Source organism: Taudactylus pleione, unplaced genomic scaffold (genome assembly GCF_031769625.1).
Source record: "Taudactylus pleione unplaced genomic scaffold, aTauple2 ptg000114l, whole genome shotgun sequence".
NCBI classification, from domain to species: Eukaryota; Metazoa; Chordata; class Amphibia; order Anura; family Myobatrachidae; genus Taudactylus; species Taudactylus pleione.
Window position 1 is genome coordinate 1000635 of NW_028284516.1, and position 26372 is coordinate 1027006.

The 26372-nt window shown below is 48.6% G+C and overlaps 1 protein-coding gene across 4 annotated transcripts in view; it reads left to right on the forward strand.

Moving 5' to 3' along the window:
- The first annotated feature begins 1615 nt into the window (after positions 1-1615).
- RAD54B (RAD54 homolog B) overlaps positions 1616-26372 on the forward strand; it is a 98147-nt gene continuing 73390 nt past the window's right edge. For 2 of the 4 annotated variants that reach the window (XM_088471365.1, XM_088471369.1), the window contains exons 1-3: positions 1616-1718; positions 3734-3869; positions 14099-14246. In XM_088471365.1, coding sequence (XP_088327491.1) covers positions 3741-3869; positions 14099-14246 — 277 coding nt within the window. In that variant the 5' untranslated portion in view covers positions 1616-1718; positions 3734-3740. Of the gene's footprint in view, positions 1719-1997; positions 2025-2055; positions 2065-3733; positions 3870-14098; positions 14247-26372 lie in introns of those variants that run through there. The other 2 variants (XM_088471368.1, XM_088471366.1) reach the window with 2 other exon arrangements.

Genomic DNA, 26372 nt, shown 5'->3' on the forward strand with positions numbered 1-26372 from the left:
CAGCAGCTCTGGCTGTAGCAATAATATTAAATGCAAAACACTTCTAGATGTGCATTTATTGTCCTTTGAAATCCCAGGGCCAAAAGCCGCCGTTTAATAAACATACAGCTAGGAGTCAAAAGCATATCGTGACTTGGATGAAGTGTGTGCCCAATAATGAAGCATATTACCAAAAAACTATTTTCTAGAACGCTTAAGGGTATATTTACTAAGGTCGATTTTTTGATCGATTTAAATCTATTAACATCGATGTTGTGTTTCTGGGGCTAAATTACACATTTTACTAACACTTAAAAAAAATACTAATACTTAAAAAAAAAAATGAAAAATTGTCTGTTAATAAATGTGTTATTTAGCCCCAGAAACACATCGATGTTGATCGATTTAAATCGATCATTAGTAAATATTCTAGTAGTGGCAGGGGCGTAACAAGGTATTTGAAGGCCTCATAGCAAAAGTTTGTAAGGGCCCCTATGTACCACCCAAAGGTGAAAAATGTATTTATCACATGTAACTTTGACAGGGAAGATGGGCCCCCCTCAGCTCTAGGCCCCATAGCAGCTGCACCTCTTGCACCTATAGTAGTTATGCCCATGAGTAGTGGGTTTCTTACTCCATATACCCTTTTGATATAATTTACTGAATGGTTTGAAAATCAGTGTATAGGATTCTAACGGCATGGGATGGAAATGCCGGCGGTTGTTCAGCCGCCGGTTCAAATCCTGAGAGCAGCTGCCCGACTGCATGAAAATCCCAACAGATGCAGGTAAGTATCCTAACTTCCCCCTCCCTTAGCGGTGCCTAACCCTAAACCCCCCTTACCGCTCCCTAACCCTCCCAGGGGATGTGACTAACCCTAACCACTCCCTGGGGGTGCCTAACCCTAACCTCTCCCCCCAAAAACCTAACGCTAACCTGGCTAAGTAACCTAAACCCCTCTCCTCCCCGCGGCTAACAGGAAGGGCGCCCCGGACTCACCGCGTTTGGGCACGCGTTGTCCTGGATTTTGGCGTCAGGATTATGATAGTAGTCGGTATATTCTACGCCTATCGTGATTCCCTATCCGGCATTCTGCCGTCGGGACTGTGACAGGCGGCTGCAGCTACATCCCGATTCTAACAGGGGGTGTTTGGATGTAACACAGTCATTTAGGATGAATAGACTTCTTAACAGTCCAGCTGTGATATTATTAGGAGCTCAGGAGCAAATATCCCTCTTTATCTTAGTTACAAGGTCAGATAAATGTCCTCTGTACAGCAGATAATAAGAGACACTGCTACCAATGACCAGGTATTCCTCATCACCTGCCTTCTCAGAAACAAGGCTTTGTCTGCCCCGGCCTGCAGAATGACTGTGAGGAGCAAGGCCTGTGATTTGGGAAAGTCCTCTGTAACTTAGGGCCCACCTATCTGTATAGGCTTATAGGTGGGGCCCTAATGTGTTCCTACTGCCAGCACCTTTTCTGTTGTTTGGCGCTGCTGCGACTTTTACCAACGAGAACGGATCAGTCAGTGAGTGAATCAACGACTATAGTGCACTGTTCTTTTTTTTCCCCATCAATAAACTTTATCTAGCGAGTGACCGCGAACAGAGTGCAGTATGTTACCATGGTGACGCGGGTGAGCTGATCTGGCGCGCCGCGGTGCATGCTGGGAACGGGGGAGTTTTGACTTCAGCAGCGCCGGTGACGCGGGGATCAGTGCATGGTGCTGCCAGTGGTGTGTATATACTGTATATGAGCATGGTGCTGCCAGTGGTGTGTATATACTGTATATGAGCATGGTGCTGCCAGTGGTGTGTATATACTGTATATGAGCATGGTGCTGCCAGTGGTGTGTATATACTGTATATGAGCATGGTGCTGCCAGTGGTGTGTATATACTGTATATGAGCATGGTGCTGCCAGTGGTGTGTATATACTGTATATGAGTATGGTGCTGCCAGTGGTGTGTATATACTGTATATGAGCATGGTGCTGCCAGTGGTGTGTGTATATACTGTATATGAGCATGGTGCTGCCAGTGGTGTGTGTATATACTGTATATGAGTATGGTGCTGCCAGTGGTGTGTATATACTGTATATGAGTATGCTGTATTGTGTGCCACTGCCATACGGGTGACTGTGACCCCGCCTCATAGGCAAAGCTGGACGTGTCAGACCCCAGACAGATACAGCTATATCCAGCACTATAGTTGTATTGCAATGGATGCAGCCCACCTTAGATCTCATAGGGCCCTAGGCAGGAGCTTAGGGTGCATAATACGGGTCTAGTCTTGGAAAATATAATGTTGAGATTTAATTTACAATGCTGTTTGGTGCTAGGGGCATATTTATTAATAGTATATTAAGGGGAGGGGGGGGAATATGTCCGAAAACAGACGTTTTTGGATGATTTCCTCAAAAATGAAGTGCCCCCCCAATTGTATGAAGGGGTGACTGCAGCATTAGATGTCGGACATCTCCAATATCTGCTGCACTAACTCTGTTTTCAATCGCAAAAGTACCCCCAAAAGTGTGTAGGTTGGGCTGCTCAGTGATGAAATGTACCAAACTCCAAAAATTGGAACTTTGTGCGCCTCGGGCCCGATAGATAACGCCATATGTAGATGATATTAGCCACTGTAGCTTATTCGCTACATTTTGCAAAAACAAATTCCAGGAGAGGGATCCTTCGGACTCCCAGCCCTTTAACTGCCGCCTGCGCATGTGAGCGACAAGAGTGCTGGATACAAAACTGGTAAAGCGATCGCATAAACGATCATCTTATTTTTTTACACTTCATGGAGCATATGTCCCTGCAGCAGTTTCTCAACACATTGCTCTGATAATGGATTTCTTATTATAATAAGAACTTATTTTTATCAGGTTTATGTTCTAGACATTGGCAAATATTGAGTCTATGTACTAAGCCTTGGAGAGACGGCTCCTATCTGTCACTTTACAGCAGAAATGGCCAACCTGTGGCTCTCCAGCTGTTGTAAAACTACAAGTTCCAGCATGCACTGCTTCAGTTTTGCTATTAAGGAATGCTAAAACTGTGGCAGGGCATGCTGGGATGTGTAGTTTCACAACAGCTGGAGAGCCACAGGTTGGCCAGGCCTGCTTTACAGGCTTTGTTGAGAAATTACAGGAGCTGATTGGCTGGTACTTTACCTCCATCTACATTATCTCTCTCCAAGGCTTAGTACTTAAGCTGCATACACACACAAAAATTTAGTAAATGAAGGATTTTAGTAAACGATTTTCGTTCATTTTTTCAAGGGAAAAATGAACGAAAATCGTTCACTAAAATCCTTCATTTACTAAATGTAATGAACGATTTTTTTGAACTACAAACGATTTTTGCATATTCCCTTAATGAAAATCTTTGAGTTGGTCAGTCTGACTGAACTACAAACTACAAACGTGAACGCGCATGAACGATAATCGTTCATCATTTTAACTCAGAAAGTGAACGATTTTTTAAACTATATCGTTATCGATAATCGTTAAAAAAATCGTTGTGTGTGTATGCACCTTTTAGACCTTTATGCCCCTAAAAGTGGAATCACTTGGTTCCATCTTGTCGGTTGATTTCATAGTGATAAATGTGACCTTTATTTTTTAGTGTATACTATTTCTACACCAATCTTTGCAGTAGGGAATGACAGTGGTGGTGTTTCAGGGACATAGATGTTGTGTTCATAATGTCCGGGTTTCTACAGGCTAACCAGGAGCTTTCATTTATCCCAGGTACAATATGAGGAGATCAGGAGCCCCAAGTCAACGACTAACTGGGAATCTTGCAAAAAAGCCTCGCTTTGTATCGCCTCTTAAAGTCCATTCATATTCTGATAAAACTGCTGAAATTGTGACTACAACTCTAAAGGTAAATATGAATGATGTAATATTGCTATTGTCCTTAAGATTTTATCCAGCGGCATGCTTGTGTCCTGTGCATCCAGTAAAAGTTGCACAAACGTCACACAGGATCACATATTGAAAGTGGCTCATGCCAGCTTGTACCCCTCAAAAAGCAAATATAAAGCCAACCTGTACCCCCACACAGGAGTAACCTGTGCTCCCTCAAACTCATTACATATCAGTCAGTGCTACTAAAGGATAATTACACTAAACAACAGCAGTGATCTGATTAAATCCAAAGATGATATTGAAGCAAGATATCTCAGTAATGTATTATGATAGGTTAGTGAGGGAAATTCACAATTTTGAATTGAAAGGACATTTCCTTCTTTGGGCACTTTGCTTAATGAATGACTTTTATGCGCCAGAAAATTATTTTATGAAAGGTCAACACGAGTTTCCATGTTTTAGTTCTAGCCAGGCTAAAGTGATCTATTAACCTCTTAGTAGCTGTAGAACTAAGGGGTACATTTATAAAAACGCTAAAACACATTCAGCATTGCTGCTTTTCACAGCGATATAGAGGCGGAGAGTTATCAAAGCTGAAAGAGGGATAAAGTACCAACCAATCAGCTAACTCTCATTTTTCAAAAACAGCCTGTAAAGCAGGGCTCGACAATTTTTTGTAAAATCTAGGAGCCATCTTAAAAGTTTAGGAGCCAGACCGTGACCAAAATAAAAACTTGTGTAGGCCACCCCACATGCTGCTTCAGTGCCCCTCAACCTCCCCATATGCCATTAGACTGCCACACATGCCTCTTCAATGGTCAGCAGATTCTGCCACATGCCCATACCTGCCCCAGTTTCAAAATATGCCATGTAGTAGGGTCCACATTCATATTAGGAAACACCCTAGGGCCCATATGCACATTATACCACACAGTAGGGCCCATATGCACATTATGCCACAGTAGGGCCCATATGCACATTATGCCACAGTAGGTCCTATATGTACATTAATATAATATATATTTTTTTAAAATAGCATTTGGACAAAAGTGTATGATGGCCCAGAAGAAAGGTGCAGGAGTCTTATTAATTATATTACAGTGCAATGAGGAGCACAGCTGATAGTGTATGTAGCAGCAGCTGCCGTGTGGCACACACAGTGATCGCGGAGAGAGAAAAAAAATTGTGGGTCCCAGGGACCCCTCACTTTGGGGTCCTAATCCATTGTTTCTGGGTCCCATCAGATATCATGGAGGGTGAGGGCAGACAGCAGCTGGCGCAGTACTGGGGGGGGGGCAAGGAGGGGGTTAGGGGCAGGCAGAGCTAGGGGTAGGAAGGGGTGGCAAGGTTATATAGCAGCTGGCACACTACTGGGGGAAATGGTGGGGTTAGGGGGTCAGGATAGCAGCTAGGGCCGCCCTGGGGGTAGGGAAGGCACAAATGTAGATAACAGCTGGGGCAGTACAAGGGGCAGTGAGGGGGCACGGGTAGATAACAGGTGGCGCAGTACTGGGGCAAGACAGAGGTTAGGGGCAGGCATTACTGGGGTTAGGGAGTGGGAGGAGGGTAGATAGCAGCTAGGGCAGTATTTGGGGGCAAGGAGGGGGTTAGGGGCAGGCAATACTGGGGGCAGTGCTGGGAGTAGGAAGGGGGTCAGGATAGCATCTGGGACAGTACTGGGGGAGGAGGTAAAGGTAGATATCGCTTGGGGCAGTGGTTACCTCCTTTGCTCACCTGCAGTTCCTTTCTGCCTCGTGCAGTGTCCAACTCAGCGCTTGCTGCTAGAGGATGAAGCCTCTCTCCTTCAGGAGCCTGCTGCCTCTACCTCAGCCTGCAAGAACCGGGCTCCTCTCTGCTGCTGCCTTCCCCATCTCCATTTACGCCCCCCGTGTAGCTCTAGCCTCCGCCGGGAATGGATATAGAGCGCGGCGCGCTGGGGGGAGAGAGGAGGTGTCAGGGCACGGCGATTGGCTGGAGACACGGCGCCACGCGGTGACTGGCTTAGGACACACTAATTCGATGGGGGACATGCGGTGATTGTCTTTTGCTCTCAGCAGGAGCAAAGGAGGTAAGCACTGATTGGCTGGGGGATAAGGCGCCGCACAGCGATTGGCTACTGCTGCACAACACAGTACCTGCCAGCGCGTTCTACAGGATCTGATCTGCTTCCTCTCACCCCGGATAATCTGGTCGCCAGGTAGCAAAATCTGATCGCCATGGCGACCTGGCCCCCGGGATTTGTCGAGCCCTGCTGTAAAGAAACAGTTAAGCGCTGATTGGTTGGTACTTTCTCTCTCCACCTTATTCTCTCCAAACTTTGAATGTGTGTTTCTTTTGATTGTGTATTTTCATTTGAGTTTTGTAAACCTAAAGAAAAATTGAGAAATGTAATATACAATATGTTTTCAATATAGGCATAAACAAAAACATACTAGGTTTCAATCTGTAAAGCTACACATATCCAGATAAATGACAGTATCGGGTAGACACAAGTGCAGTTAGAGTACGAGGCATTACATAAACCCTGCATGTGTGAAATTTGCAAAAACTCAGATGATATGACTCGGCCTCCCACAGGCAACAAAGACAATAAAGTTAAGTAGAAGGTGACTCCAAATTATTGTGGGAAACTTCCATCACAGCAATATTTTTTCACATTTCTGGAGACACTTATTCTGCTGTCATATAAAAAAACTGAAGAGTTAACTGGGGCCACCCATTCTGAGGGGAGGCAATCGGGAAGCCGACTGCCTAAATACCGGCAGCCAGCTTCCCGACTGTCTTATCCCGGCAAGGGTGAAATGCCGGGCGTCTAGATGTAGACGCCCGCATTTCCCCGACGCCGGGAGACCGGCATCACGATCGTAGTGATGCCGGGCGCCGCGGGGGGGGGGGGGGGGGGGTTAGGTTTAGGGCTCCCGGGGGGGACTTAGGGTTAGGCACCCCCCGGGAGGGTTAGGGTTAGGCTAGGGGGAGGGAGGGTTAGGGTTAGGCACCCCCGGGGGGGACTTAGGGTTAGGCACCCCCCGGGGCACTTAGGTTTAGGCAGCGGGGAAGGGGGTGGTTAGGGTTAGGCACTTAGAGGGGGGATTAGGGTTAGGCACTTGGGGGGGGGGGGGGGGGAGTTAGGGTTAGGCACCCCTAAGGAGGGTTAGGGGGGTTAGGTTTAGTGGATACTTGCCTATCCACGATCGGGATTTCCAGCGCTGTCGGGCTTCCGCTGCGTCGCACTCTGCTTCTGTCGGGCTGCCGCTGACGGTATTTCATACCAATTCCATTCTGAGAAAGAGGGCGGTGCAGGATCCATCCAGCCCCTGGCCTGCATTCCACTGTAACAGGTAAGCAAAATGCCCAGGTGCCCATCTACAGGTTAATGAATAACCTCATGCAGATAACAGAAAGGGGTACAATGGCGGCACTCACGGGTCCTTTAAGTGAAGAATCACTCTGACAAGCTGTGTCAATCCTTGTTCAACGTTTCGGTCACATAGACCTTTATCAAGAATACTTGCCCCCTCACCTATTTGGCCAGCCTAACAGGAGTCCAATTAACCCTATGGGGAATAAACGTGGAATCTCACTAATGCAGTTTGCAAGGTGACCCCAAAACAACAGACCATTCCTAATCCTTCAGTATACCTAGATTAAATTCTCTTTTATAACGTAGACTTTGCAATGAGTGACTATCTGCTCCACCTAACAGATGGGAGTATATAGTAGAGACTAATTTATGTATACTCGGTGATTGAAGAAACAATCTCAGTGGGGAGATAGACAACTGCAGAGGAACCCCAGTAAATTACATGCCTAAGGCATGCTGCAGGTGGATATATAACAAAAGAAACAATTAGGTAGGCCAAAAGTTGATTGAAAGTTCTCAAAACTGTTGAGAACACCTACTTCATACAATTGGCCCATAGACACTACCCCATACAGATGCCAGGGGCTCCCACCCTCCAACAACACTAGTTCCCGAAAGTCAGGATTTTCCCAGCGAGGGGAGCAAGGATCAAACATCGAATCGACAGGCACAGATTGGGAGGCATGCCACACTGTTCTGGCCTTCATAATGGAGGGTAAGCAAGAACCGAGCCAGTGGCCAGTAAGAATTGTAGGGGGGTGCAATGTAGCTCTGCCTGGACAGTTAGTGCCTGTGGTAATATTCCATCTTCACTAGGCAAAAGCCACTCAGATGTGCTTGGTGCCAGTATTTAACAAGCTTGTCCCTGCAGGAGGAGTCCTGCCTAAACCTACCTCTCCGGTGATGTAGTTTCTGCTCCCTGGCATCATCGTATTGCTCCAGGTTCTTTTATGTATGCATTCAGCCGGACCATGCATGTGCAAGGTGGTTGGGCTCATTCACAGAATGGAGCGATAGCACGTTGGTAGCCCTAAATGTAAAATACCATCCTGAGATGTTGTATTTTTACCAAAAGCTCAGCTTTTCTCCCCTTCATGAAATCTTGGGTGTGTGCAGGGGCGTAACTACCTCTTGGCCAGGATGGCAGTCGCAAGGGGTGCCGGCCTAAGGGGATAGGGCGGTGCCACCCATGGCAATGGTGTAGAATCACGTAGTAGTTCTGTCCAGAGCTGCATCTGGGCGGCACAGCACATCCTGCCAAGGGGGGCGCTGTCTGCTGGGGCAGCCTTTTTTATTTTTCACCAGACCGATTCATAGGCTCCCAGCTGGCAAAGGTGGCCGGTACAATAAGGTTTTTTTTCTTCAGGGTCCACAGGATTTACCTTGGGTTATGTAGTTGGAGAGAGCCATTGCACCAAACAGCTACAGCTTTAAAGCTCCCAGCATGCACTGGTCCTCCTGCCTATATACCCCGCCTCCAGCCACAGGCATTCAGTTTTTTTGTTTGGTACGCGGCAAGTATCCAGAGGTACCTGTTTAACAGCGGGACTGCCTAGGCAGTCCCAGACCTTTTTTTTTTTATGATTTAACTTAGTTTTTTGAACTTCTGAGTTGAGCCGTACTAAGCGCCAAATAGGACGCAAGTACTGCGACTCCATCTACCGATGCCTAAACGCCAGTACCGCTTTATGCCCTAGTGATTTCAGTGAGGCCTCAGCGAGACTTAGCTACCGGCGTCGCTGGGGTCCGGATTGTGATCGGATTCACGGAGATGGCAGGTAAGTGATTGCTCGTGAGGGGAATCGTGCACGGTGCAGTCCAGGCCTCCGGTGTAGGAGACGCACCAGAGGCGGCTCTGGGTGAAGGCCTCGTGTAACGTTTACTCACTAAGGCGGCCGGGGCCATATCGTCTGTCGCCGGGGATGGGTAGTAGATGCATTAGTTCGCGTCTACTACTGTGAGGCCAGCGTACCCATGCCATCAAAATCGCAGCTTACGGGAGATAGGTGCTCCCCCAGTCGCTCCTCCCCCGACCCAGACGCAACTTCCGGTTACGGATTCCCGTCTCTGTGTTGCTACTTCTGACCACCTTGTGTGTGAGACGCTCGCAGTTCGCGTTTGTGTGTACTGCTGTGTGTACTCAGAGGTCTGGTCTGTATCCTCTGGGTCTGGTATATAGCGCTCTATATCCTGCCAATACCCCCTGCGGGGCTGGTCAGTTGATTCAGAGTCAATTTGCAATTTCAATGTTTGTATTTATGCATTGTATGTGACTTTCATGCTAGCTACTGTATATATACTGTATTTTGTTTTCAAACTGTCAGTTATATCTATCACTGTGTTTCTCCTCATTCCTCTGAAAAAGGTGTGTGGGGTTTTTATTATGTGAAGAGGGTCACATTGCATTTATACTGTACACCTTATACCGATCACACATTTGTCATGTCTGAAGGTAAAGGTGAGCCTCCGATGCTCAAGTCATGTAAATCCTGTTTTGCAGGCCTGTCTGAATAGGATTTTGTGCAAGATGGGTTGTGTAGCGCCTGTTTTAAACAGCCACCTTTTCTATCTTGTACACCTGCACCTACACAAGAGCCATCTTGGGTAGCGTCTTGCTCACAGGTTTTGTCGCATTTGGTGGACAAGGCCACAGCGTCGCGTGCTCCTGCCACGATATTGCCTCCTACTATGGGATACCCACAGCAGTTGCATCCTTTTATGTAAATGTCCCCTATGAATCCCTGTTGGTTTGATTCTTCTGCTCACTCTAGTCAGAGTATGCTGCCATCTATAGCCCCTTGGCAGGTGGTACAGGCGAATAGACCAGTGGCAGTAAAGAAGCAGGGGCATAAGAGCGGTTCTCTTCAGACATTGCCTCAGGATTCTGACTCAACCTCCTCATCACACTTTGATACTCAGAGTTCTGGGTCATACTCAGTGGAAGAAGACCATCAATCCTCTGTGGATGTCCCCTCTGGTGAGAGCGGTTAGATCTGTCCTCAGCATAGAGGAAGAAGAGGTTCCACCGAAATCTAAGGGCTCGATCCAATTAGGTGCGATGTGCCGTGGCAACGGCGTTAAAATGCCGGTACATCGCACCCTTCGCAGCCCGGCTCACCACTGAATTTGCCTGAATTTGATCGCTGCCCCATGGGGCAGCGAGCACTTTCAGGCGAATCCGGACGGCCGTCAAGCAAGGCCACTGTCGCGATGACTCGCACACGCGAGTACGTTGCACCTAATTGGATCGAGCCCTAAGACTCCAGTCGTTAGGCGTCAGAAAGTGGCTAAAGTTCCTCCATCAGTAGATGCTCATGTGACTAGATTGATCAAGAGCATTCCTGCAGCATCCTCATTGAAAGAGATTACAGATAGAAAACTTGATAATTATTTAAAATCGCTGCCTGACTTGGGGATGGGTCTCAGGGTTGGAGGCCGACTCCTACAGTTTTCTCAGGCCTGGCATCAGACCACGACAGATGCCCGGGTTCGAGAGGTGGTCTCTCAAGGTTACGCCATCACGTTCCTGAGGCATCCCCCTAAAAGGTTTGTTGGTACAACCCTGGTTTTAGACCCGGTCAGGTCCTCGGCCTTCCGGGAGTCTATTCCGGCCCTCCTGAGGTCAGTAGTCATATTCCCCATTCCTGTGACGCAACATGGAAGGGGTTATTATTCAAATTTGTTTTTGATTCAGAAACCAAATGGGTCACATCGCCCTATCCTGAATCTGAAGTCTCTCAACAGATTAATCCATATGCCCAAATTCTGTATGGAAACCCTACTGTCAATTATGCTGGCAATGGAGCCTGGAGATTTCATGGTCTCCCTGGACATACAGGATGCATATCTGCATGTGCGAATTGCATGATCCCACCAAAGATTTCTGAGATTGGCGGTAGATCAGCAACATTACCAATTTCAGGCTCTACCCTTCAACCCCTCGGGTATTTACCAATATAATGGCAGTGATGATGGCTCATCTCAGACAACAAGGGGTCAGGACACTGCCATATTTGGACAACCTCCTGATACAATCGCAGAAGTTGTTACAATGCCATCTTCAGATGACCATTGTCTGCTTACAAGAGCACGACTGGATAATAAATTGGAAAAAGTCCTCTTTCTCAAACTTAGCAGATGGTGCACATGGGGGCGCTGCTGGACTCTCTGAGCCAGAGGATTCTCCTACCAGAGGACAAGATTGCGCCACTACAGTCTCGTGTGTTCAGTCTACTCTGCAAACAAAGAGTGTCAGTTCACCTGGCAATGCAGGTGCTGGGCTCCATGGTATCCACATTCGATATGGTGGCTTACAGTATGCCAGGTTCCACTCCAGGTACCTGCAGAAATGGATTCTGTCTCATTGGGGTGGTCAGTATCATCGGATAAAATCTCAGATGATCTGCATCTCGCCACATCTGTATTGGTCTCATTCCTATGAACATGGACAATTTTCCTTGCTGAGGGCTTGCTAACATGTATGTGCTGTGTAGATGTGTTAAAAAAAAAAAATGCACGATGGAAGGAAATGCGTTTTCTATGCGCTTTTCATACATGGTACTGTATAGGTAAAATGTGTTAGAGATAGGATGTGCCACACAGCTGTAGTAAATGTGGATTAGGGTGCTCAGGACACTGTCCAGGACACTGATCCTCAGTCAGCTCTTGAATGTTCTTACAGCTGCAGGCGGCTCTCCTTACAGGGCGCAGAGCCAATGAGTTGGAAGTAATTGTACAGCAGTGTCCTGTCTGCGGCACAGCAAGCTAACTTGGAGCAGTTGGGTACTTTGAGCTGCAGATGAATAATTTTTCATTGGAAGATTCTAATTCAACTACGTACCCCTGTTCTATGAATGTATTTTTAGATGGTTGACCTCCGGAACTATATACAGTGCTTAAGATGTCATGTTACTAGTGACAACCTGCCTGATTTTCGGCAGCACAGACGGTGTAATGGTTAGCATTACTGCCTCACAGCACTGAGGTCATGGGTTCAATCTCCACCACGGCCCTAACTGTGTGGAGTTTGTATATTCTCCCTGTGCTTGCGTGGGTTTCCTCCGGGTACTCCGGTTTCCTCCCACACTCCAAATACACTAGCAGGTTAATTGGCTCCCCACAAAATTGACCATAGTGTGTATGTGTGTGAGCATGTGATAGGGAATATAGAGTGTAAGCTCCACTGGGGCAGGGACAGATGTGAATGGTAAGATATTCTCTGTAAAGCGCTGCGGAATATGTATGCGCTATATAAATAACTGGTAATAAATAAATTTTGCTACTAATGCCGTTACTTGCAATCTTCATTAGTCCAACTTCGCACGCCTCTCTTCCATATTGGCTACGTCTCTTAACATGTCATACAACTTAATTCAAGTAGTCCTTTAGTTTATAGCGTCATGTACGAATAATATGTATAGTGATCACTCTATACTGGTTTGTAACACCTGTACAGTTCCAGCATTTGATCATAGGTGCTCTGCATTTTCAGCGCTTTTTGTATCACAGAACATAATGAGAGAATTTCCTAAAATTGTTCTAAAGTAAAAATGTGCACTTGAAAGAAACTATTCTGCAGTGCAAATTAAGCTGGTCACACGCTGGCAGAGCCTGCCTCTCTACACGCAGGTGGCCAAATTGGACAATATCTGATTGATTGTAGCATAGCCCTGTAGCCGGATCTCTTCCAGCGTCATTGGGTCTTGTTCCAAGATGCCCTCTCTCATAGCATTCCTCTTCTGACCGTCTGAAATGTGAGTGATAACGATCCAGTTGCTTGATATTTTCAGTAATTAAAATGCTGTTATAAGAAAAACATAGAATATTGCATCTAAGGGCCGTATTCAATTAGCGTCGAAGAGCTGTTCTCGGCTAAATTTTTTCGCCGATTACATCATTTTCGCTGATTCCACTTATCCCCGTTTACATATGCTTGCACCCGTTTACAAGTACCCCAAATTTGATGGGACTACTTTATTTTGGCCAAAAAAAGTTGCTACATGCTATTCTTCACCACTTATGCAAAGACGCTGAATAGCAGCTATTGACATAATTTAAGTACCCCAAATACCTTCAGCAGGGCTATTCGGGGGGATCCATAGTGATCCCCCATGTCAGTGCATCTTTTGGGGGGTGTCAGGCTGATTTCCCCAAATTTGACAGAACTTTTCATCTGTTTGAGTTTCGCCGGGTCCCGTTTTCGCGTCCTTTGGAATTGAATAGGGCGAAAAGCGGCCGCACGCACGGAAAGTGTTTTCGCCAAAAACACGCGATGCAGGTGAAAAGTCCGGGAATTTTCGCCTGCAATTGAATACAGGGCCTAAGACTCTTAAGTATTTGTAAAATGCTTTTAGAAAATGCACTTTTTTTTTTTCCCTTTCTGCCACTCAAAGTGCACAAATTTTTAAGTTAGGGGTATATTGATGACAAGAGAGGAAAGTAGAATATTTTTTTTCTGACCAATACTAGTGTATAGCTGACATTAGGTTAGTTCCTTTTATTGATCTAGTCAGTGACTTTAGCTTTAGTACAGACTTTAAAATATAATAGGAAGAATTAAAGAGCAACTTATCAATGAAACTACATCACTGTGAAGTTCACTATTTGTTTTCAACATATTAAAATATATGTAATATTGTGTCCTCTTCCGCCGAGTAAGTATAATGCAGACTGCTGGTATATTTGTAAATAATGGATAGAGGTTTTCTTTACCCTGATTTATAGACAACTCTGATATTTCTTCTACTTTATACACTTCCTGATCACTAACCTTTAGAGCCAATGTGGGTACATTAATGATGATTAAGTCCAGTTGTTGCCTGTCGTTAACAGCTTGCATTGTAGTATAACCTAATGAATGAAAACTTTTATTTTTGTTGTTAAAGCCCAAGAATGGCGCTGTGCCTTTCGGAGCCTTGGAGAGAACCAGCGATGTGAACACAAACTCCACAACAATAGAGGAGACTATACTGTCTGCAGCCCCGGCTCACACATTTGCAGTTACTGCTGCTTCAAAGTTTAAACCAGTAACAGGTAACTGTGGTGTATTTGATCTTGCATGGTAGTCGCTGTCCTTTTTCTGTTGCTACCTTCTTGTTTTGTGACACAGCTTTTAATATCAGATATTCATCTGACACTGTTAGCGTTCTCATTTTCCTTTAAACCTTTACAATATAAATGATAAATCCTAGAGATGGGGAAGACGCAAGTTCCACATGCGATGATTCAGCATTCACCGTGACCACTCACTGGAAGACATTCATTATAACTGGTACAAAGGTAGCACACGCCATACCCTGGGGCTCGTGGCCCCTGAACAGGATAGTGTATTGCTTATCTTGCTCTGTGATCACTGCAGGAAAACAAACTTGTAGGGTTTGACTCCAGTGCTTTTAATTATCATATTGGGGCCCATTTGTCAAAATGTATTTGAGGTAAAACGGGTGTTTTCGGGGGTTTATCTCAAATACTAAGTATCCCCTGGATGTATTAAGGAGGGACCACAGCAGGTATCTCCAATACTTGCTGTGATCCCTCCATTACCGCTGGCAGCCGCCTCCTCCATAGGTTTCTATGGGGGATGCAATGCTGCCAAATTTACCAATATACGGAATGCAGTGCATCCAGATATTGGCCCCGGCAGCTGTCGCCATCTGAAGATGACGTTAGCCACTGTAGCCTATGGGCTACACCTCGCATAAGTAGCCAGCGGAGGGATCCGCCGGTACACACCCCGGCTATGGCGGATGAGCATGTACAGTCTGCGGGTCTGCGCATGCGCACCTCCCCCTGCAGTGGCTGGCCGCTCTCCGGGGACATCGCAGAGACAGGCTCCTTTCGGAGTCCATGTCCAGGATGGTACATCTGCCTACTATGATCGCATTTTGCAATGCGATCATGGGTGTTACTGGCATGCCCTGATCGTGTTGCAAAAGCGATCATTGATAATGGGCCCCTAAGGGTTACAGCAGTTATTTACTTGTTTACATTATGCAAGTAAAACAAAATGTTGATAATCCGAGCGCTTCACGAGTATGAGGAAGATGCTGCAAAGGTGCAAGGTGTACACCCACAAAAACACCCCAAATAGACAGAGAAAAAGATAGGTGCATCTTGCGCAAAAAACTCAATAGGGAATACATTTTTTCAATAAAAATATGTTCAATTGACAATAAACAATAAATATCACCACCTGATTCAAGATTCCTGAATCAATTTCTTCAAAATGAATAATATGAATGGAAAATTATAAATAAATAAGAATAAGTCCAATGTCACCATCAATAATCCATTGGTCCAATTTAAAAAAAGTTCCTTCATGTTAAGATGGTACAGGTAAACGTCTTCTTTCTATAGTACATTGGTCTGCCCAAAGTCACAAAAGCCACTCTTTCTACTTCAGGGTCCATAGGGTATCCACAGGATACCTTGGGGTATAGGTGATGACGTCAGGCATCGGGCACCATAGAGTTAAGTTTTCAGTCCTCCCAGGATGCACTAGGGTCCCCCTCCTATACCCCGCCCCCGAGCCGAGGCATCTCAGTTTAGTTTGGTGCCCGGCCGGAGTCGGATGCACCTGTTGGAGTGGGGGCTAAGAAGAGCCCCTGAAGTTTTCTTCAAGCAGCTGTGGCTGCACATCTGGAAGTACAACATGGATAGTCAGTCCTGACGTCCATGCTGTCTTCCCTACACCCCCGCCGGTACCAGAACGCCGGTACTGATCCGGGGATGCTGGTAGACATCTGGGGTCACAGCTAGCGGTGACCCCAGATGTTTAGGATCATGGCCGGAATCAAGGGGGACAAAGGTAAGCAGCGGGATCCCGCGGTGGGTCCCCTCTGAAACACATGGTCCAGAGTCCCCAGGCAGGGGGCTCCCTGGGGACTGGCAGCAGCGTGGAGCCAGGTTCTAACCTGCGCTTCCACTAACCCCCCTGGGACAGCAGGACCGCGGCAGAGCGGTAGCGTTGCGGCGTCCCAGGGGTTAAATGCATGCCAGGGGAGCGCGCCTTCCCTGTCTCACAGCCGGCGCCTCCCCCGCTGCACACGCTGACTGGTCCTGTGTCAGCGCTCCTCCCCCAGGCCGGCCTCCTCTCTGCTCCTCGGTGGCCATCTTTGGAAGAAGCATGGTGAGCGCTGCTGGACGCTGAAGAACGGTGGCATCGTGGTCTGGGTCCCCCTGCATACCTCTCCTCCGTTGGATAAGGTCTGTGTATGCAGCGCTGTGTCCTACCAGGCTCTGAGTCTGTGTAGTTGAGGATCAGCGCTGATAGTGCAGGAATTGATTTCTTTGCATTGTATGTGACCTATGCTAGCGTCTGCTGCCTGTACTTTCATTTTCTATCTGTCAGCATTTAACTGTCCCTGTTCTTTCTGCTAAAGCCCTTGCGGTGCGGTGCTTGCAGGGTGGTCTCACACTATACTAACGAGTATCAGTGAGAGGGGTCACATACTTACCATTATGTCTGAAAGTGATTTTCCTCTCCAGCTTTTATGTACTACATGCAAGGTACCTATAGCGGAGGGGGACGGCAGTGCGGAGGGACTATGTCGACGGTGTTATTCGTTGACGCGACCGATTGCGGTCACGGCTCCGGTACAGGAGCTGCCCTGGGCTTGTTTCGCCAAAGCGCTTACAACCCTCGTGGGCCAGTTAGCTCCGCAGCCTGCCCTCACTCAGATGGGTTTGTCCCAGCAGTCAGTGGTGTCGTCACCCATGCAGGGTTTCCCAAGACAATTGATGGTACAGTCTCCCTATTTCCCCTCCTCGGGTCTCTCATGAGCCTGCGTGGGTTAATTCGTTAACAAGCTCTGTACAGCAGTTGTCAGAAGTGTTACAAGGGGAGTCTGTGATGCGGCCTCACAAACGGCCGGTGGCGTCCCAGTCTGCTCCTTATGAGGATGACGACGGGATGTCCGATGATGGGGAGATTCTGGATCTTTCTGACCAGGAAACTTCCCGCCCTAAAAAGTCGGACGGTAAGTCTAAGGTGTATATACCTGGCCTTATTCGGGCAGTCCGTACTGCTTTAGTTATTGAAGATGAGGAGCCTCCGGTATCAAAGTCCAAATACGCCTTTTTCAAAGATGTTAAAGGAGATACCACAGTGTTTCCTCTTTCGGGGCAATTAGTTGACCACCTAGAGGAAGCGTGGAAACAGCCAGGCAAACGATATCAGCCTCAAAGGCGTTTAGCAGTGGCGTATCCGTTTGCGGACAATTATTTTGCAAAGTGGGAATCCCCTCCTCACGTGGATTCTCATGTGACACGCCTTGTCCGTAGTGCCACATTACCCATGCCATCCATGTCCTCCCTTAAGGATGCTACGGACCGCAAGGTGGAGATCTGCCTGAAGTCCGTCTATTCCCTTGCGGGGGGGGGGGGCTGCGCGGCCGGCTATGGCCATTTGCTGGGTTGCCCGAGCTATGGAGCGCTGGGCTGATACGTTGGAGACGTCCTTCGATTCCGACTGTTCGGCTGAGCAGACGGAGTTGATCGGCAATCTCCGGGATTCGGCCACTTGTATCAACGAAGCGGCCTTGGATGTTAGTACCCTGGCGTCTCAAATTTCTTCGGCAGCTGTGGCTGCTCGTCGCACCTTGTGGTTGCGATCCTGGAAGGCAGATGCTGATTCCAAAATGTGTTTGGAGGCGTTGTCTTTTAACGGAGAAGTTCTCTTCGGTCCGAACCTGGACAAGATTGTAGCCACGCTGGTGGCAGCTAAATCGGCATGTCTCCCGTCGGCTGCTGTTCCTTCTCGTTCAGGTACTCCGTCCTTTCGGTCTTATAGGGCACAGGGTAGACCTAAGACTCAGTCCTTTCCCCGACAGGCTGGCCCCAAGAATTCGGCCAGCCCTGGAAGCAGGCCTGGAGTACCAGACGTCCGGCCCCTAAGCCAGATGACAAGCCTGCGGCCTGACGGTCCGGGCCTCCCTTTGGGGGATCCCAAAGTGGGAGGCCGCCTGCTGCAGTTCGCCCGGTGTTGGTCGGTCACCACGACAGACACTTGGGTTCTCGAGGTGGTCTCACACGGGTATGCCCTCTCCTTCCGGCACAGACCTCTGGCTCGATTCTTCACCACGGGTCTACCATCAGACCGGAACAAAGCCACGGAGCTGTGGAAAGTTTTGCACACTATGCTCCAGGCTGGAGTTATAGTGCCTGTTCCATTCTCCCAGAAGGGCCAGGGTTTCTATTCCAATCTCTTTTTGGTGCAGAAACCCAATGGGTCGTTTCGTTCGATTCTGAACCTCAAAGCTCTCAACAAATCTTTGCGGGTGCCGAAGTTTCGGATGGAGACCCTACGGTCCATCATTCTGGCGCTGGAACCTGGGGACTACATGGTGTCATTGGACATACAGGACGCTTACCTGCATGTCCCTATTCTTTTACACCATCAGCGGTTCCTCAGGTTTGCAATCCGCAGCGACCACTTTCAGTTCCGGGCGTTACCGCTTGGCCTGGCGACAGCACCACGTGTTTTCACCAAGGTGATGGCGGTCATGGCGGCTTCCCTGCGGCTGCAGGGAGTCCGCATGTTGCCGTACTTGGACGACCTTCTATTAGTGGCAGGATCTCCGGAGCTCCTTCTGCGCCACTTGGACCTGACCATTGCGCTACTGCAACGGCACGGCTGGTTAATAAACTGGCAGAAGTCCACCCTGGTCCCGTCTCAGCGGATTCTGCACCTCGGAGCCTTATTGGACTCGGGACAGCAAAGGATCTTTGTGACGGGGGAAAAGATCTCTGCCTTACAGTCGAGGGTGCACAGTTGTCTGCAGAGCTGCCGGGTGTCTCTACACTCGGGGATGAGGTTACTGGGCTCCATGGTGTCGGTATTCGACATGGTGGAATATGCCCAGTTTCACTCCAGACCTCTGCAGCACCTGATCCTGTCCAAGTGGAATGGACTGCCTCAGTCTCTAAAATCCCAGACGATAGTGCTCACTCCGGAGGTTCGCCTGTCCCTTGCCTGGTGGTTGCAGACGACCCATCTCAACAAGGGTCGTCCGTTCTGGGTGGCGAATTGGTCCTGTTGATGACGGACGCCAGTCTTCGGGGCTGGGGAGCAGTTTCGGGTCCACACTTGTTCCAGGGCAGGTGGACTCCGGCAGAAGCAGAGTTTCCAATAAACATCTTGGAACTCCGAGCGGTGTTCAACGCTCTCCAGCAGGCACGTCGGGTTCTCCAAGGTCACCCAGTGCAGGTCCAGTCGGACAACGCTACCACCGTGGCCTACATAAACCGGCAAGGAGGAACCCGAAGTCGGGCGGCTCTCGTAGAGGTGTCTCGGATCCTGGTATGGGCGGAGCGCAATCTTCCGGCCATATCAGCTGTCTTCATCCCGGGAGTGCTAAACTGGGAGGCGGACTTTCTCAGTCGCCGGGACGTTCATCCGGGAGAATGGTCCCTGCACCCGGACGTTTTTCAACTGCTGGTGGACAGGTGGGGTCTTCCAGAGATCAACCTCATGGCGTCCCGGCACAACAACAAGTTACCGGTGTACGGGTCTCGCACAAGAGACGAAGAGGCGTCTCTGGTGGATGCGCTGTCCGTCCGGTGGACGTTCCTGTTTGCTTATCTCTTTCCGCCGGTTTCCCTTCTTCCACGGGTAATCCGGAAATTCAAACAGGAAGGAGGGACGCTCCTGTTGATAGCTCCCGCATGGCCCAGACGGCACTGGTTCTCAGACCTTCAGTGTCTGTCCGTGGACAGTCCTCTGCGGTTGCCGCTACGTCCGGACCTTCTGTCACAGGGTCCTTGTCTTCACCCGGACCTGACTCGGCTGTCTTTGATGGCGTGGCTGTTGAGACGGCCATGTTAAGGTCCAGGGGGTTTTCCAGCTCTGTAGTGCGTACCATGCTCAGAGCTCAGAAACAGTCTTCCGTGAGAATATACCATCGCGTGTGGCATACGTTCTTCCAGTGGTGTCGGCCGAGAGGTTATGCACCGCGGGAGTTTCGTCTGTCTCGGGTTCTCGCCTTCCTGCAAGCGGGACTAGACCATGGGCTTCGCTTTGCTTCTTTGAAGGTGCAAGTTTCGGCCCTGTCTGTCTGGTTCCATCGTAGGATTGCTACAATCCCTGATGTGCGCACCTTTATGCAAGTTGTTCTACGCATTCAGCCACCCTTTGTTCCACCTGTGGCGCCTTGGGATTTGGCTGTGGTCCTGAGGGCTCTCCAGGGACCGCCGTTTGAACCACTGGGCTCAGTGGATCTTAAATGGCTAACAGCTAAGACTGTTTTCCTTCTGGCCATAGCTTCGGCCAGGCGTGTTTCTGATTTAGGGGCTCTCTCTTGTAGACCCCCTTTCTTGATTTTTCATGGGAACAGGGCAGTGCTACGCACTCGTCCTGAATTTCTTCCCAAAGTTGTTTCCCAGTTTCATGTTAATGAGGAAATAGTTGTTCCGGCCTTTAACTCACCTGGCCTTTCAGTGGGTGAGGCCACTTTGGATGTTATGCGGGCCTTAAGGACTTATGTTGACCGCACTTCTTCGTTTTGGAAGTCGGACGCCTTGTTTGTCCTCTATGGCTTCCGTAAAAAGGGCGGCCTGCTTCAAAGCAAACTTTGGCAGCCTGGATCCGTATGGCTATTTCTGAAGCTTATCTTCATGAAGGTCTGCCGGTTCCTCCTTCTGTTAAGGCTTATTCCACTAGGTCTGTGGGTCCTTCGTGGGCAGCTCGATGTGGTGCCTCTGCAGTCCAGATCTGCAAGGCTGCTACGTGGTCCTCTGTCCATACCTTCATAAGGTATTACAGGTTTGACACCTTCGCCTCTCAGGATGCTTCCTTCGGGCGACGGATTCTCCTTTCAGCACAGGAGCGTCCCCACCCTTAAAGGATACTGCTTTGGGACATCCCCAAGGTATCCTGTGGATACCCTATGGACCCTGAAGTAGAAAATATGAGATATGGTAAGAACTTACCTTTGTTATCTCTATTTCTACGAAGTCCATAGGGTTCCACAGGACTCCCGCCCTGTCGCACCTGTGCTGCAGATGGGCTTTACTCTGGTCACCGGTTTTTCCGTCTCCCTCTGGTGAGAATGTGATTCTTGTGTGTGTCCAGATCTTTGTTCTCTCTCTTCCTTCTCCTCCTCCGGCCTATGGCTTGGTAACTAACTGAGATGCCTCGGCTTGGGGGCGGGGTATAGGAGGGGGACCCTAGTGCATCCTGGGAGGACTGAAAACTTAACTCTATGGTGCCCGATGCCTGACGTCATCACCTATACCCCAAGGTATCCTGTGGAACCCTATGGACTTCGTAGAAATCGACATAACAAAGGTAAGTTCTTACCATATCTCATATTTTTTCCTCTTCAAACACACTAGGGTACCTCTCGTTCCTCAAATATAAAAACAAGGGAAAACAAGAAAATCGCAATAGTGTGATAAAGAAATTTTATTTTGAGTGACAATTAAAAGTGATTATGAGGCTGCGTACCAGACAAAAGGGTGTATAAAAACACCATAAAACATTTGTAGAAATAAATGGGTACCTCCCTGGGTTCAAGAATCCACCCACTGTGCTTTTGGTCTGGATCAGCTCCTCCTCAAACATCCACCAACACGTTTCAGCTTAAAGAAAGCCTTTATCAAGGTGTAATGGGCTAGACCAAATGCTCCTATTTATATCCCTCCTCCTATAATTTCATTGGTCAACACTGTACCATATGTGGTTAATAGGGGTAAATCTTAATCCTTACAGCAATACAGATATACATAGTGTTTGGTATATAGCAAGTACCAAAAGTAACCTTTGTGTTCCCCCATTCGTTGATATTAATGGATAATAAATACCCGTCTTAGTTTTTATTATCGCGTGCTGATCCCTGTAGTATATAACTAACTTAATAAAATGATAACTAGAGTGTTTGTATATTTACTATGTCTCCTTAAGCTGTGGCCTATCCGGCTGTGCATATGCCAGAACCGAAGGGCTAAGATTTTTAAAACCATTGCCTTGTTCTGAAAATGCCAATATTAAGTACTTGATTTAAAGAAAAAAAGAAAAAAGCTGTCTGTGTTAGGCTGTGAATCTTGTAGACCGGAGCATAATAAAATCGGCCCATGTGCTTCCTGCAATTATTGAAACAGTGGGGATATTTTTGGACAAGCTTGGAATAGGTATATGTTGTCATCTGTATATAATAACCTCAACTAGTAGTACAGAAATCTGTGTTCTCCCTAGGGCCTTTTTGATGGGCGGTCCGCCCAGCTTTTTTCTCACGCCACCTGGTGGCCCGACTTGCTGTGTGTGGTGATTGTAATACGGAGGTACATAGTGCGTAGCTGCTGCAGAGGCAAATATAATATTCGGCCCATCTTGCAGCTGCTCTGTCAGTGTAGCCCCGGGAGGGAACCCTGCTCTTCCCCAACCAGAGCTGGAGCAGGGTGTGTTTGTTCTCAGCATTTTATACAGAGCAGGCTGGGTACCTGGCACAGTGTATTACCAAGGGTGCTTAGGGACAGACCTACTGCCACTGCAGTGTTCTCCCCAGGGCCTTCGTAATTATGCGCGTGCCGGGAAAAGGGGTATCTCCCTTACTAATCCAGCCCGACAGGTCTCGGGCTGCTCCCCCACTGGCTCTCAGTCAAAAGTGCCCATCATGCAGTGCCCCCTGTATTTGTGCCATTTATACAGTGCCCCTGTAGTTTTCCCCTTTATGCATTGCCCCCTGTAGTTTAGCTTTGCCCTTATGCAGTGCCCCCAGGCTGAAGTAGTGCCCCCAGACTGGTCCCTTATGTAGTGCCCCCAGGCTTAAATAGTGCCCCCAGACTGGCCCCTTATGCAGTACCCCCAGTAGCGGCTCCCTATACAGTGCCCCCAGTAGCAGCCCCCCTATACAGTGCCCCCATTAGCAGCCCCCCTATACAGTGCCCCCATTAGCAGCCCCCCTATACAGTGCCCCCAGTAGCAGCCCCCCTATACAGTGTCCCCAGTAGCAGCCCCCCTATACAGTGTCCCCAGTAGCAGCCCTCTTTATACAGTGCCCCCAGTAGCAGCCCCCTTTATACAGTGCCCCCAGTAGCAGCCCCCTTTATACAGTGCCCCCAGTAGCAGCCCCCTTTACACAGTGCCCCCAGTAGCAGCCCCCTTTACACAGTGCCCCCAGTAGCAGCCCCCTTTACACAGTGCCCCCAGTAGCAGCCCCCTTTACACAGTGCCCCCAGTAGCAGCCCCCTTTACACAGTGCCCCCAGTAGCAGCCCCCTTTACACAGTGCCCCCAGTAGCAGCCCCCTTTACACAGTGCCCCCAGTAGCAGCCCCCTTTACACAGTGCCCCCAGTAGCAGCCCCCTGCTACTGGAGGCACTGGGCGGCTGTGTGTCTGTTTCTGTGTAGGGCACTACGCTACTCACTGCGGTCTGCCCTACACTTGTGGGACACTAGCGGCGGGTGCAGGCCCCGGTGCAATGCACCGGCTGCACCGCCGATGTTACAGTGCCGGGCTGTGGGGGATTTTTACTGGGCGGACCGCTCGACAAATAAAGCGTGGGGTGAACACTGCATTGCCCCCCTCAGTCACCGCTATACTGTTAGATATCGATGGCACCTCTACCTCAATCATGTGTTTTAAGGTAAGGATGTTCCCCCGAGGGCCCCTTAGACATAATGCCATCACAGACATATTGCCACCACAGGTCCATCCCTCCACCCCGGTCAGGGCTTTCATTATCCCCGTCCACCCCCCTCCCTGGGATCAGCGCGCTCGTCCCCATCCCCGGGGGCTACCTTCAATAACAATTCTGGGGAGAACAGTGGAAATGCACATCACTGTCCTTTATAGAATTGGTGACCCATCTACCAGCATATCTTGTAATGTGTGTTGGGGGTTGATCTGTATAGACAGATACAAAAGATAGAGAGGCGAGTTTGCAGTTGGAGGAATTGATGCTAATGTCAATGGCATTTTTATAATTCTGAGCTTGGGCTCACTGTGCTTTAAGGAGTCGCATGGAGCTGCTATTTTGTGGAGATTGCACTCTATAAAGGTAAATTTTGTTCTGCAAAATATGTGAATGTTTAATGCATTTCTTGATTGTAAATGCAATGGTCTTCTTCGTTCTCGAGCAAGAGCGCCCCCACAGTCCAGTTTTTGGAACTAGTGCTGTAAGTAACCTTTTCCGGTTTCATTTAGTACCTCGTTCGGGTCAACTAGCTTAACACATGGCTGCAGCCTGGCAATTGCCTGGTAAGAGGTTTCAACTGCAAAAACATCTGACCTCATGTTACCCTTTTCCTGTGGCTCATTGTTCAAAATGGGAAACACCCCCTGCAGTGGATTCACATGTTACGCGTTTAATTAAAAGCGCTACGTTGCCTATTCTGTCCAACCATGGCTATTGCATGAGTGGCTAAAACTATAGAGAGCTAGGCTGACGCACTTGAAGACTTTTTCCCTCAGAGGCTTCTAGGGATCAGATGTCTTTTGTTGCTCACGTTCGAGATGCAGCTTCCTATATTGGAGAAGCGATATTGGATGCCAGTCTCCTAGCCTCCAGAGTGTCTGCCCGCCGTATCCTGTGGCTACACTCATGGAAGGCATATGCGGATTCCAAGAAAGGCCTAGAAGGGTTACCCTACAATGGGAAGATCTTGTTTGGCCCAGTCCTTGACAAGTTTGTAACCACGTTGGCAGCATCAAAAACTGCATTTCTGCCTTCAGCAACTACTTCTACTAGGCCTCGGACTACATCATTTAAGTCCTTTCGTCCTCAGGGAAAGCCTAAAGGTTAGTCCTTTCCTAGGCAGTCAGCTTCCACTAGGGTCGCCAAACCCAGGACCAAGCAGACCTGGAACACCAGACGCCCTGCTTAAAAACCTGAGGATAAACCCTCAGCCTGACAGGACAGGCCTCCCTCTGGGATAACCCAGACTTGGAGGCTGACTTCTTCATTTCGCCCAGTGCTGGTGTCAAACCACCACGAATGCTTGGGTAAGAGAAGTGGTGGTTTGACACCAGCACTGGGTACGCCCTCTCATTTCTCAGACTGTCTCCCCACCAGTTTTTCTACACAGGCCTCCTTCAGACCTGAATGAGGCGTTACAATACAGTCCTTGCTGCAAGCAGGGGGAATTGTGCCAGTCCCACTATCTCAGTAAGGGACTGGTTATTATTCTACTCTCTAGTCCAGAAGCTGAATGGGTCTCATCGGCCTATCCTTGAACAAATTCCTCAGGGTACCGAGGTTCAGGATGGAAAACCTACGCTCATCATCCTAGCTATGGAGCCTGGGGACTTCATGGTATCTCTGGATTTTCAGGACGCGTACCTACAGGTACTTATAGCACCCTCACAGCAGCAATATCTCCGGTTTGCTATACGGCAACACTTCCAATTTCAGGCTCTGCCCTTTGGACTAACCACAACTCCATGGGTGTTTACTAAAATTATGACTATCATGGCGGCCCACCTACGTGGTCAGGGTGTCCGACCTGTTACCATATCTGGATGACCTACTGCTCCTAGCAGGATCTCCAGAAGTGCTTCACCGCCATCTGCAGTTAACCATTGCTTTCCTGCACAAGCACGGATGGTTAATCAAGGGAAAAAAAATAAGTCTTCCCTGAATCCCTCACAGAGAATGATTCATCTGGGAGCCCTGCTGGAATCTCAGGATCAGAGAATCTTTCTGATATCAGACAAGATCTCCACACTTCGACTACGAGTGTGCAAATGTCTCCACAGTCACTGAGTGTCGATCCATTCAGCAATGCAGGTTCTGGGATACATGGTGTCCACCTTCGACATGGTGGAATATGCTCCGTTCCATTCCAGGCCTTTGCAAAGGCTGATCCTCTCCAGGTAGAACGGGTTTCCCCACTGGATCATAGCTCAGATGATGGTGATCTCTCCAGAGGTGCGTCTGTCTCTATCTTGGTGGCTACAGGCATCCAATCTATCCATGGGTCGCCCCTTTTGGTTCGTGGACTGGGTAATCCTAGCAACGGATGCCAGTTTCCCAGGTTGGGGCGCAGTGACTGGTCCGCACTCCTTTCAGGACTGTTGGACATTGGTCGACTCAACCCTGCCAATCAGCATATTGGAACTTCGAGCTGTCTGCAGGGCCCTCAACCCTGGCCCAGCACATACTTCACGGAAAACCTGTACAGGTTCAGTCCGACATTGCCACAAAAGTGGCTTACATCGACCAT